The following is a 13011-nucleotide window of genomic DNA, read 5'->3' as shown; positions in this document are numbered from 1 at the left end:
GTTTCTTATTTAACTATCTTAAAGGTAGGGCATGCATACTTCTGAGAATTTGCCAGTTGTTGTTCTGGATTTTTGTACAGCCCTGTCAGGGCCAGAACCCCAACATAAACTATCTTTCTGGACCAGCATGGAGGCATGGGGATAATTGAGACATAGTTCACTCAGCAGTATCAGAAGGGAGTCCCAGGGTTCATTCAAATCCTGAAGATCACCAGCGTTTATTTTCCAAACATGTTTTTAGCATTTTTCCAGGGTAGCAGGACTAATGTCATATCTGCAGCTCTGTTACTAACTTGGAATTGACACCTCTTCTCAGGAGATCTTCTGAAAGGAGTAGCATATCCTGAGCTCTGGAGACAGCCAGTCCTAAGATGCTTTTAGCACCTCTGTTGCTACTGTGGCTAGAGAGGCTGGCTGCTGATACAATGCAGAAATTTGTGGTCTGTATAACATTGCCCCACACAGCCCAAATGGTTAATGTCTATTTTTTACAGCACATTTTAAGATCCTTCCCAGAATCATGAGTTGGTCTATGGACTGTGCCTGGACTGCAGCAATCTTTACTTGGCTATTCAATTGATGAAACAGATCATGACCCATCAATTCACTGCTATTTTAGCCACATATGCCTCAGCCTTCCTCTATTTCCTTCTGGACCTGTGTATTCAACCCATCTTGTGCTTTGTTTTACCTGAGACAGAGTTCCAATTCCTGAGAATTGAATATCTGCCTCCTGAAGAGGTCAATTTGGATGCCAAGATTCTGGAGTTATAAAAGTCACATCTGTCCCAGTGTCTTCTAATCCTTCCATTATATTTTTTTCATATTTGTACATTCAGGTTTGGTCTTTTATCACATATAGAAGTTTCTAAAAATATACATTTTTCTATTTTCTGTTGGAACTTTAGATTCATCCTCAACAATTTTTCTACCATTCATTGCAGTACAGCTTTAATACAGGCATTGGCTTTTCCAATTTTCTTGGGGAGGCATGCCCTCCACAGTGACTGGGAATGACTAACCATATTTGACCTGGGGGACACTGAGAAAACCCTCAAAAATTTTCCTGATGATAATGGGTTGCCTTGTTGGTTTCTTTTCATTCTACATTCAATGGCCCAGTATCAGCCTTTGTCACATTTTCTTTATAACCCGAAGTTTGGGGTTCAATTTGGATGATTCCCAGAAGAAACATTATTTCATGGAAATTAAGAACATTCTCAAATTTCTTAGAACATGATCAATGTACCTGGACCTATAACTTTGATTTATTACTAGAACTAAGTAATTTTGGGAGAATAGAAAGATGCAATGAAAAAGAAAATGAATTCCAGATTATCATCTGAGACTACATGTGAATTGTCTGTGTCTGAGTAAGAAATAATCAACATCCAGAGATATTCAAAAGTAACTAACTAAGGAAGAAGAATAGAAAACAGAAACAGGGAAGCTTTATGCTCTTTTTGTCCATAAGGAGGTATAAATTATGAAGCCAGAATAAAAATTGGCTCCTTAGAAAGATATACACAGATCTTCCATTGTGCAAGATTCAGCACTCATGAGCATATACTCAAAGAACTTCATAGTCTTTGGTAGAGATACATATATATTCATGTTAATTTGGGCTCTATTCACAAGATATAGGAGTTAGAATTATCATAGATGTTATCAGCTGATTAGAAGGTAATATGAGTTGGATATGCAGAATGGAATTTTATCCATGATGAAAGAAAATGAATTTTTGAAATTTTCAGTTAAAGTCTAAAATTGGAATACATAAGGGAAGGTAATCCAGAATAGAATATGAAATAAAAAGTAAAAAAAAAATTCTCAATCACATGAGGACTATAATTATAAATTAATTTTGTGTTTGTTGGAATGTTGTAGCAATCACCAAGAATCTAAAAACAAACAAACAAAAAGAACCACAGGTCATGGGAAGAGGTCTGAAAAAGCGAAGATATTAGAAATGATGCAGAATGAAAGTAGAATGAGAGAAATTCTGCTGAATAAGGCATGAAAGATGTAGGAGAAACAGGACATAGCTAGAGATGAATTTTAACTTATATTGGGGTATAAGAAGAAGACACATGGAAACACACTACTCTGGAAACTAATTAAAAATACAATAAAGTATGTTTGAATGGAAGTAGGCTGTGTGGATGGATAGAATCAATTGCAGAAATTATGAATAATCAAATGACAATTCCAGTGCCATGGGATATATTTCTCTAAATTGTTTGTCAGGAAGTCCCCAGAAGTCCCACACAATCTAGTCTCTTTCCATTGTTTTTGGAGGCCTAACAGAAACAAGCTAGCTAGACCTAATTTCTGAAGATATCAAACATCTGGGTTGTAGGACACTGAGAAATCAAGCTGGAGCTTAACTGGAAGCTCTCTCTTTCCCAACTGATGTACATAATTCTGAAAGCTGTTATCCAAAATTATGGGGCAGAGAGATGCATACATTCACCAAGCTGCACATGGTGTAACGTATGCCTGCTTTTACATTGCTGGCATGACTATGCTGGGGATAACCAACTAAATTCTGGTTAGATTTGATGCCTACTTCAAAGAAAGAATTTATGCCTAGTATTGGAAACATTACACAACACCCTTGACCAATGGGGTCATAAGCCCTGGGAAAAAAATCACCATTGTTGTTAACTTAAGAAGAATTAAAGTGGTTCTAAATACTATCCTCAGCCAAAATAGGAGAAGGTTCTCTTTTCATTGAATAGTAGTTATTTTAGAATCTTATGACTAATGAAGGAACTAGAAATCAGTGATGGGTGAGTGCTCAACCCTATTCAGTACATTTATACAACATCTTAGATTTAGATCACATTGCTAAAATGGGAGACTAGACATTATGAAAGCCATAGCAAAGGGATAATGACAGTGAACTAATTTGGGTGTTTGGCACATCCACTGCAATAATAAATACAGAATTCTGTGGTTTTCTGCACTAGGTCTGAAAAATCAACTCATGTTAAATCAGTCCTTGTGTGGTAAAAGGTTCATACATCCCCTTCCTACCAATTTATCTGTAAACTATTGATGGTTGTCAAGGGTGGTATGATACTGCATTCAGCTGTGTATGGACCAGTGACCCTACCAGATCCCAATAGATATTTTTACCCTCATATCCTCATAGTCACTTGAATGGCCCTGGTTAAATTCAATGGGGAAGATGAAGAAGGAGGAGGAAGAGGAGGAGCAGGAAGAGAGAAAGAAGAGGAAGAAGAAAAGGAGGATGGAAGGAAGATGAGTGGGGAGCAGGAACAGGAAGAGGCGATGGAGATAAATGTGGGAAAGAGATTAGTAGGAAGGTTGGGTTAACATGGATTAAGGAACAGAAAATCGAGGGTAGTTGGTGAGAGTAGTCATAATAGAGGTGGATAGATGGAGAGATGGCTGAGCCATTAATGATTAAACTCATAACAAAAACACCACAGTATCCAGCATGATTTATTTATGTGTATTAAATTGTCAAAGATATAATTGGATTAATGACAATAAGGGGTGAAGGTCACTCACTTGGGAAGTAGAGGTAGGCAGATCAGGAGTTCAGCTAGTTTTCTGCTCTATACTGAGTACAAAGCCAGGCTAAACTAGATGTGACTGTGTATTAAAAATAATGATTACAATTATTTATAATTGTTAAACTTAATGGATGATTGTATGTTTAATATCCATTAATACAAAGGAATAAGTTTAAAACCTACTCTTTAAAGTTGCTTGTTTTGTTTTGTTTTGGAATAGAGCTCTCAATCTAGCCCTTATGATAACAATAGTTTGGAGATAAATGTAATATAGAGAATTGTATAGATCTTAAAAAGAACAAAAGTCTTAAAAATGTCAGTGTAAAATTTCTGAAGTTATTACTTTAAAATTATTGTCAAGTTCTTGCATTTATCAGTTTAGATATTAAGCAGCCTTTTAAAGATAGTTTCATATTGGTAAGAATAAAAGTAGTCCCCATGACCTATTCATCACAAGAGAAGCTGCATTCTTATTGTTCTTAGTAGAATGAGGACCTTGTAGCTTACTTACATGGCATTCAGTATTCTTAACAAGACAGTATTAGATAGAGGAAGGGATCTACTACATGTTTTCTTTCCTAGCATGGGGAATTCTATTCTCTATTGAATAGTGGGTGAGTCAGATATATCTTCAAAAACACAAATTCTAAGACAGACCCGTTCCATCAATGGAGATAATCAATTCCAGAGAGAAAGCACAATAACAAGATCATTGAAATTCATGGAAACTTCTTTAAATACGCTTATAGTGCAGGATACAAATGTTGGTTTTTTCCCACATCCTGTGTCCATAGCAAGATTCACCATGAGTAGAGTGGATTCTATGGAGACTTTTCTGCAACCTTGCAAGCTAATGGTTTTCAGAATGAAGAACCAGAATTAGAAATCAAAGATCATCTCTACATAGTGTCTTAAAAGACTACATTATAGATCAAAATTCCATGTGGTCAGTGAAACATTCTTATCTTTTAGGAAAAAGGGAAGGATTTTTCTATGGAGATACTATTTAATGCATGTTGTTAGGATATCCACAAAGATGTCAAGATTTAATTGTGAAACTCTACCCTCCGAAGTCTCTTCTGAACACTCAGAACTCACACTGAGAGCTAGAGCCTCTGAGGTATATCTTTCAACACTGCGACAATTAGTTGATACTATGACATTTTGTATACAAGAGTTTGTTTTTTCAAGGTTTGTCAAATAAAGATAGAGTATGTTTCATCCTCACCCATTCTTTTCATGGAATTTGGTAAGTATTCTACATTTATTTAATGTTAGATAATGTAATCCAAAGATGAAGAGATGGATTAGACCCACCTATCACTGCTTTACCGTTAGATACCTCTTTTAGCAACTAAGGTTAATGATGAAGTTGAACAGAATTTAGCTTGACCAGACATTAAAAGTCCTAAATAAGAATATTGAGTGAGCAAAAAAAGCTTATTATTCTAATTACAAACACAGACAATTAATTTTGGGGTTGTGTTTATGACTATTACAAATTTCTGTAGCTTCTTTTAAACTATTAAAAAGGATTCTTCCTAAGTTTTTGGAAGGTTAAATATTTCTCCATGTTGCTGTTCAAATTAGCAGTTATGTTTATCTGGTAAATGTATTCATTCTAAATACAGAAATTGTAGTCCTTTAAGCATGCCTTCCCATTTTAGCCAATTCTCATGGTAAATTATGCAATACCAATCTTATTCTCATTTTATAGACTGATGATGAAAAAGGTGTGTGAAGTACCAGAGAATAAATTCAAGGTAAGTGAGAAGAGGAAGAGCAAGAACTCTCATTTAATTCCTACAGTTCTTTAAATGATGTACTAGATTACTGTTTCAGCACATTCCCACAGTTTTGCCACCTCTACTATATAGTGATATATAGGAAGGGTGGGGTAAAATGAAAGAGTTCTTCCAAGGCACAGCAGCTATCATTCTCTTATTGAGTAAAATTTTAAATATATCATTATGTTTCACCCTATGATATGGCTTATTTATACATCTGCATCAAATGAAAATATTTCTGCAATGGTGTATAAGTAAGTAAATCATTAAGTCATATACAAGACAGTTTGTAGACCAATGCCTTTTTAACATGAAAATATGATTATATAGTTCAATGATTTGAAGTGCATAATAGTTTAAAATTTGGGAGATAAAAGAAACTAGAAGAAGTAAAATAGTATAATTAACATTGTCAATTTTTCTGCTTATGCTAGGCAGAAAACATAATATTTCTGTTACCATAGTACATAGAAAGAAATATGAAAATTTGTAGAAAATGATGACAAATATCTGTTTGGTGTATATGAATAACTGAACTAGGAAGTCTTTAAAAGAACCCTTAGTTGACAGCCAGTGTTTAGTGATCTCATTTAATGTTTTTGTTCTTATATCTGTATAATAGTACTTCTCTATAAGTTGATAAAGAATAACAACAACACAGGCTATCTAAAGCACTAAAAGCAGTCCTTCTGCAAGGCACGTAGTAACCAATGCATGAACATAGTCTTGTTATGAACTATTTCAGAATTATCACATGAACTTAAGTATTACAGTTTCTTTTAAAACAACATATGCCTACTTTCAATGTACCCTCAGCACCATCTCCTCTGAAAATTTGGAACCGAATTATGTTCTGATTAGTTGCTTTTTATGTAATTACATAAAGCATAGGTAACTTGGACTTAGATAAAAATGTTTGTACCTTCACAATAATTAGAAAATGCTACTGTTAAATTCTTTTAGTGGCACTCCTCCTTCTGCCTCCACTGCTATTAACTTCTCTAGCTACTGCTCGCTAATGAATACCAGTGTGTTTCAGCCAAGGCCAAAACTCAGTTGATGATGCTAGTTTCCAAGATCCTTTTTTACTACAATTCACTAGTACTCTCCCAGTCAGATAATGATTTAACTTTTCTGACTCTCCATTTCCTGTAAATAAACTGTGGGAAATTTGCTTTTACTTTAATGCTACTGCAATGAACAAGTATACATCCTACTATCCTTTGTGAGTTTAACTGACTCTAGGAGAATAATTTGAACCCTTTTAAAACTATGATTCATCCCAAACATTCAGCATACTTGAGACTGCCTAGAATATTTATATATCTTGGCCATATTATTCAGCTTTTCAGCTATCTTGAAGCAGAAGGCAACTCAATAGTTTCAAGCAGTCATAAATACCTAGAACTCTTTCTGGAATAGTAAAGAGTAGTTGGTTATATTTTATTGATTAATAGAATGAAATTAAATTAAATTAAAAAAATAAATAAACATGAGAGTGTATCAATTTTCCCCCAGGAGGTATGATTAACTGTCTCATGAACTAGATGGAATACAGGAACAACGTAACTGAGTTTCTTATCCTGGGACTCTCACAGAACCCACACATGCAGAAAATTATATTTGCTGTTTTTCTGGTCATCTATATCTTCTCTATGACAGGAAATTTGCTCATTTTGATCACCATTGCAAGCAGCCAACTGCTGAATTCCCCTATGTACTATTTTCTGGCCTATCTCTCCTTCATTGATGCCTGCTACTCCTCTGTCAGTACTCCTAAGCTGATTGTTGATTCACTCCATGAAAGGAAGTCCATTCAATTCAATGGATGCCTGACTCAAATCTTTGGAGAACATTTCTTTGGAGGGGCTGAGGTTATCTTACTTACTGTCATGGCCTATGACCGCTATGTAGCCATATGCAAACCTCTGCACTATGCAGCCATCATGAACCAACAACTCTGTAATTTACTTGTGGGAGTGTCATGGGCTGGAGGGTTTCTTCATGGAGGTGTACAAATTCTTTTCATTATTGGGCTTCCTTTCTGTGGCCCTAATGTCATAGATCACTTTATGTGTGATCTGAATCCTTTGCTGAATTTAGCCTGTATTGATACACACATTCTAGGTCTCTTTGTTGCTGCCAACAGTGGCTTCATCTGTCTGCTAAACTTCCTCCTTCTGCTCATATCCTACATGGTCATCCTGTGCTCCCTTAGGACCCACAGTGCAGAAGGAAGACGCAAAGCCCTCTCTACCTGTGTTTCTCACATTATAGTGGTGATCTTATATTTTGTACCCTGCATATTTGTGTACATGAGACCTGCAGCTACATTGCCCATTGATAAAGAAGTTGCTATATTTTATACTGTAATAACTCCCATGTTAAATCCATTAATCTACACCTTGAGAAATAGTCAGATGAAAAATGCCATTAAGATATTTTTTAGTAGAAAAATTCAGTCAAAGGACAAATAAACCAACAGTCATGCAACTTCAAATAGACTGTAAAAAGAATAGAATGAATACTTTAGAAGACCTCAGTATGGAAATCATATTTACACAATGAAGAAACAAATAAATCCTAAATTTGAGTTGCTGTGAGATAAGCAGAAATGAGTGCCCCAAATGGGAAGAGCCTAACTCAGGTTGTTTAATTTACACAACACACCCCCCACACACACACTGCCTCTCCTTTATGCCAAGTTTCAACTGACTATATTTCCTGTCTTCTAGAAAATATCTGATCTAATGTACTAAATATATAGAGTTAATCTGCTCTCCATCTTCATCTGTAAGATCATATTCCAAGCTCCAGTCTTGTACACTCAAATCATGTGGTAACTCACTACTCCTCTGTCAGTCTTGTCTCTGTCATGTACTTAATATCAGTAACTATCTTTCTTTATGAAAAGATCTTTTAGAGTGTGTTTGTGTGTATTAATTTATACATATTCATGTGTGTGATCATCCCCTCAGCAGTAACTGCAAATTAGAAATAGAACTAATACGTTTAATATATAAAATTGGACAAATTTTTAGGTTAATTATTGTTTTATCTATTTGATAACCTCTTCATAGAGACAGTGCTTTTGGTGATCAAATAGCAGTGTTCTCATCACTCACCTATCTTGAGTTCTATAGTTCTGTTTTTCTGTTTGTTTCTTTCTGTTAGAAGAAAAGTCTCTGGGTAGTAGGCATGGATCTAGTTGGTGAGACTAGATCTGATTGATAAAATTTCAAATATAGAAAACTGTACTATTCTGTCTCCATATAATATATACTAAGCATTTTAAAATGTTATACAAAAAGATTTAAAATATCACCAGCTTAAAGGAAGATAAGTGTTTGAGAAGAAAAACGTTTTAATCCTGAATTAAGCATATTACAATATTCAAAATATAAATTGTATATTGTAAATATATTTAAACTTCTTACTTAGATGTCAATTTATAAAAACAAAAATTAAATAAACTTAAAATTTGAATGTATGTTGTTCCAAAGAAGATAAATCATTGTGCAAAATCTAAAGAAAAATGTGCTCCATTGATGGAGGAGGGTTATCTGTCTATTGTGTTATTTTCATTGGTCAATAAAGAGACTGCCTTGGCCCCTTGATAGGACAGAAAATTAGGTAGGCGGAGAAAACAGAACAGAATGCTGGGAAGAGGGCTATGAGGCAGAAGTCATGGAGCCTGTCACCAGGTCAGACATGCTGAATCTTTCCCGGTAAGCCACACCTCGTCTTGCTATACAGATTATTAGAAATGGGTTAATCAAGATGTGAGAGTTAGCCAGTAACTAACTCTCTAGAGATAATGGGCCAGGCAGTGCTTAAATGAATACAATTTGTGTGTTGTTATTTCTGGGACTAAGCTAGCCGTGCGAGAGCCGGGTGAGGCGAAAAGCAGGCCTGCCCGTAGCCCCTCACTACACTCCATGACAACTACAATGATGAAGACTACAGTTCAAAGCCATAATGAGATGCTTAATGTCAGCTGAAAGAATGGTGTTTCAGCAATAGATAACAAATACTGGCAAAGATTTGTAAAAAGTAAGGCTCTTCCCCCCTGCTTGTGGATGTATACTATGAAGAATTTAAAAGCCCATATGAGTGTTACAAAGACCACCACTTGATCCAATAAGTATATCCCAGATTTTTATGTAAAGATCTAGAAATCAAACTCACAAGCTCATGAATGTCTTAGTGCTTAAAAATATCACCCACAATAACAAAATATGGGATAAAATGTTATGTTAATTGTCATATGTCTGGGAAAAGAAAATGTGATATATTTGTATAATGAAATATTATAAAACCTAAAAATACATTGATTTTAACAACATATATGAATCCTGTTATAATTGTCTTAAGAAAAGAAAGATATGGAAAACCTAATATTATCAAACTCAAGGTTTTATTAAACTTTCCTTCTCATGGAACCCATTGTTAAAAAAATTTTTGTCCATTATGTCTGGTATTAAATATATAAAAGAGGTGTATAAATCAAATGCTCAATAGTTATTTATGAATTTATTCTTTAAACGTCTTAGTTCTTAAAACAATCCTTTAGTTTATAATTTTACAATTTATCAAGAGAAGAAAATTTACATGGGGTAAAATATACTTTTCTATCTTTCAAATAATATCAGATATCTTAAATTTTGGAAAAAATGTTTTGTACAATATATAACATCTTGATCTATTTTCATAGTTGAGGGAAACTATGAATTTATAATCATCAATGTTAAAAAGAATACTTCTGACAAAATGAAAGAAATATATTTAGGACAATTTCAGAAATTCTTGAAAATTCTGTTGTAAAACCAATCCAATATCTATTTATTTTTAATTTTGTAATTTATATTTATGTAAAGATGGTTGAGCATTGTACGCATAACCTAGTTTAGTGGGAAGTTCTTTGGATTTTCTTTTTCTCACCTGTCAATAAGAATCACAGATTTAGGAGGCAGGTTGCTACCTTCCCAATGGCGGCAGTTGTCATTGTATTTTTCAATGTAAGTGGTCCCAGTATCTTCCACCAGCTTAGTGAGAGTGCCCTTGTCTTCCAAATTAAACTGTGTGACGGCAACAGTGATTAGTATCTTCCTGTGATTGCTCATGGTTTATTTCTGATTAAGCTGGTGGTTTTCCTTTTTGTCCTGTGTTGAAAATTGGGGGCCCCTATTGCAACATTTAATAATCTTCTATGAATCTCAACTTGGTACCTCAGCAAGAAAATTTTAAGGCAAACATATTAATGTTCTATGATCCAAAACTACTTTAATTGGTTTATTTAATGATAAGAAAATACATCTGTTTTCTATAAACAAACCATTTTCTTTTTATTCAAATAATATTCTCTGAACTCAACTCTAGGCTAAGGTTTTTCAGGTAATGTTTGATGGCTTTAACCAAGACAGCAGTGAAAAATCACAGCATAACTTAAACAAGCACTGTCAGCAATATCTCATATTTATCAATATAATTTTTAGTTAAGTTTTGGTTGCTATACTTTCAGAGATGTTTAGATGGTTCTAAGTTTTCTAGCAAACTTTACAATTACTTCCAATTTCATATGGATTTCTCTACCACAGTTTAAGCAGCTGGCATCGAGATGATGTAGTCAGAAAGTAAAACAATAAAGGGAAATAAACAATAAGGGGAAATATTAGCCAGAGATTACAAATTCTTGGTTGAACAACATGAACACATATGAGGGTTATATACATATACTTTCTACAAATTCTAGCCAATTGATACCATATTAGACATTAAAAACTCTGCAGGGATATGAATATGTCATTCCTATCACAATAACAAATAAACAAGATAATGAGAATACTCATTTTAGGTCACATAGTCTTTTGGGTTTTTTTATGGAGAGTTTCTTTCATCTATTTGTTCTAAACTCAACAGGTTGTTCAAAGAATATATGAATAGTTTCTAGTAAGGTAATTGAATATAGAATAAGTAACTTTGTGGTTTTTAAAACATAAAAATTAATTCCACATACATTCATACATATATTCATCCATCCACCCATAGTGCATACATACATATATGTACACACGAATCAAATAAGAGACAAAACTATAACATTAAGAACACTAAAAATAATTAAAACCACAAGAGAAAAATCTCACAATCACTACTTTTAAACTATGTTAATAGAAAAGTAGAAATTCACAAAATGTGATAAACTCTTGGACAGCAAAGAACATTAAAATGCACATTGATAATCATCTGACCATTTCAAATAAAAATCACAACCAATTATCACTATTTATCTCCTTAAAAATCTAAATTGGAAATAAGAAAAGGGGTGCAGAGTCAAAATACAAAGTAATTAAAATTATGTTTTTTTTTAAAAATGTATTTTAATTTTTGTGTCCTGTTCCATTTTGTTTGAGGTAAGGTGTAACTGTGAAGAACAGGGTGGTCTCAAACTCACAGTCAAGTGTTAGAATTATAGCTGTATATAACCACAAAAGTTGTTGCATGGAATCTGACTATGTGTTTCAAATCCCAATCCTATTGCTTGAGGTTTCCTCTTACTCCATATTTACCAGACTATCAGGCATAGAGAAAAGGGTAAAATGAAACCCATGTCAATTTTAACTAATTCCAACACTTAGAAATGTGGAAATTTTTAAAGCAATGAAATCTTGAGTTTGGACTCTTACATTTAATAAAAGTTTCCTGTTTCTACTTCATGCTATTATATTGCCTGTAAATCACAGCATCAAAATGCTTGAAGGCTCTAAGAATAATGAGACACTAAATTACTAATATAACTATCAAGGACTGAAGCATTTTTAAATTTCTTATAAATTTTAGAGCTCATTTGTGTTGCTAATATTATCTGTGCTAAAATATCATCATGAAAATTGGTAGCTTAAATTAAAGCACATTTAAGTGTCAGACAGGGACCATGACATTAAATAAAACATTTTTTCAGATGTCAGAGTGGCCACAAGGTTAAGGTGGTAGTATTAAAAAAAGAAAAGAAAAAGAATAAAAGCTTTGTTTCTTAAAATATTTAATAAATATCAGCAAATATTTTCTAAGGTGTTAAATGAATGAATCAAAGTTAATTCCATATAAATAAAATAAACATGATAAATAGTTTATATTTATCATGGAATATAAAAATTAATTTCCCCCTTATTTGATTCAGAGTACAAGAAATATCTTAGCTTAAGCTATAAGGAGAAGTATATTTGATTTTCACTGTCACTTTTGCTGAAGAATGGGAAAGTCTTTGCAGATGAGTTTGTAAATAGAAAACAAATAATTTGCTTGATACTGTCTCACCAAGATTTCATTTATGTATATATATATATATATTTATACATTATATATATATATATATACAAAGAGAGAGAAGAGAGACAGACTTTATATTTTAGTTTTCTTTTACATAGTCATAAATTATTGCTAAAAGCTCTTTCTAAATGTATAGATCTGTCTTTAACAAAGTACTTAGAGAGTTAAATTACTTCTTTTAATTATTCGTTCACTTATCATCATATGCAGGACTGTGAGCCCCAAAATTATTAGTCATATTCAGAGATTTTATGCTGAATAATAAAACAACCAGAATACTCCTCCATTGATATTATGATCCATTTAAGAAGAAATCAGAAAATTTCTGTAGTTTATATAAATGGCAAGCT

The 13011-nt window shown here is 33.4% G+C and overlaps 1 protein-coding gene across 2 annotated transcripts; it reads left to right on the top strand.

Annotated features, from left to right (window-relative positions):
- Nucleotides 1–2989: 2989 nt before the first annotated feature.
- LOC146895368 (olfactory receptor 4C46-like) lies at nt 2990–7809 on the top strand. Of its 2 annotated transcripts, XM_085687429.1 has the most exons (2): nt 2990–3000; nt 6891–7809. In XM_085687429.1, exons 1-2 carry the CDS (start codon nt 2990–2992, stop codon nt 7807–7809), a joined length of 930 nt encoding a protein of 309 aa, XP_085543555.1. The 2 variants fall into 2 exon arrangements, with proteins under 2 accessions (XP_085543555.1, XP_085543554.1); XM_085687428.1 differs by lacking the exon at nt 2990–3000 and having other exon boundaries at nt 6871–7809.
- Nucleotides 7810–13011: the final 5202 nt, after the last annotated feature.

The sequence above is a fragment of the Myodes glareolus genome, chromosome 2, assembly GCF_982192425.1.
Source record: "Myodes glareolus chromosome 2, mMyoGla1.1, whole genome shotgun sequence".
Taxonomy (NCBI): domain Eukaryota; kingdom Metazoa; phylum Chordata; class Mammalia; order Rodentia; family Cricetidae; genus Myodes; species Myodes glareolus.
This window is presented reverse-complemented; position numbering and strand designations above follow the sequence as displayed.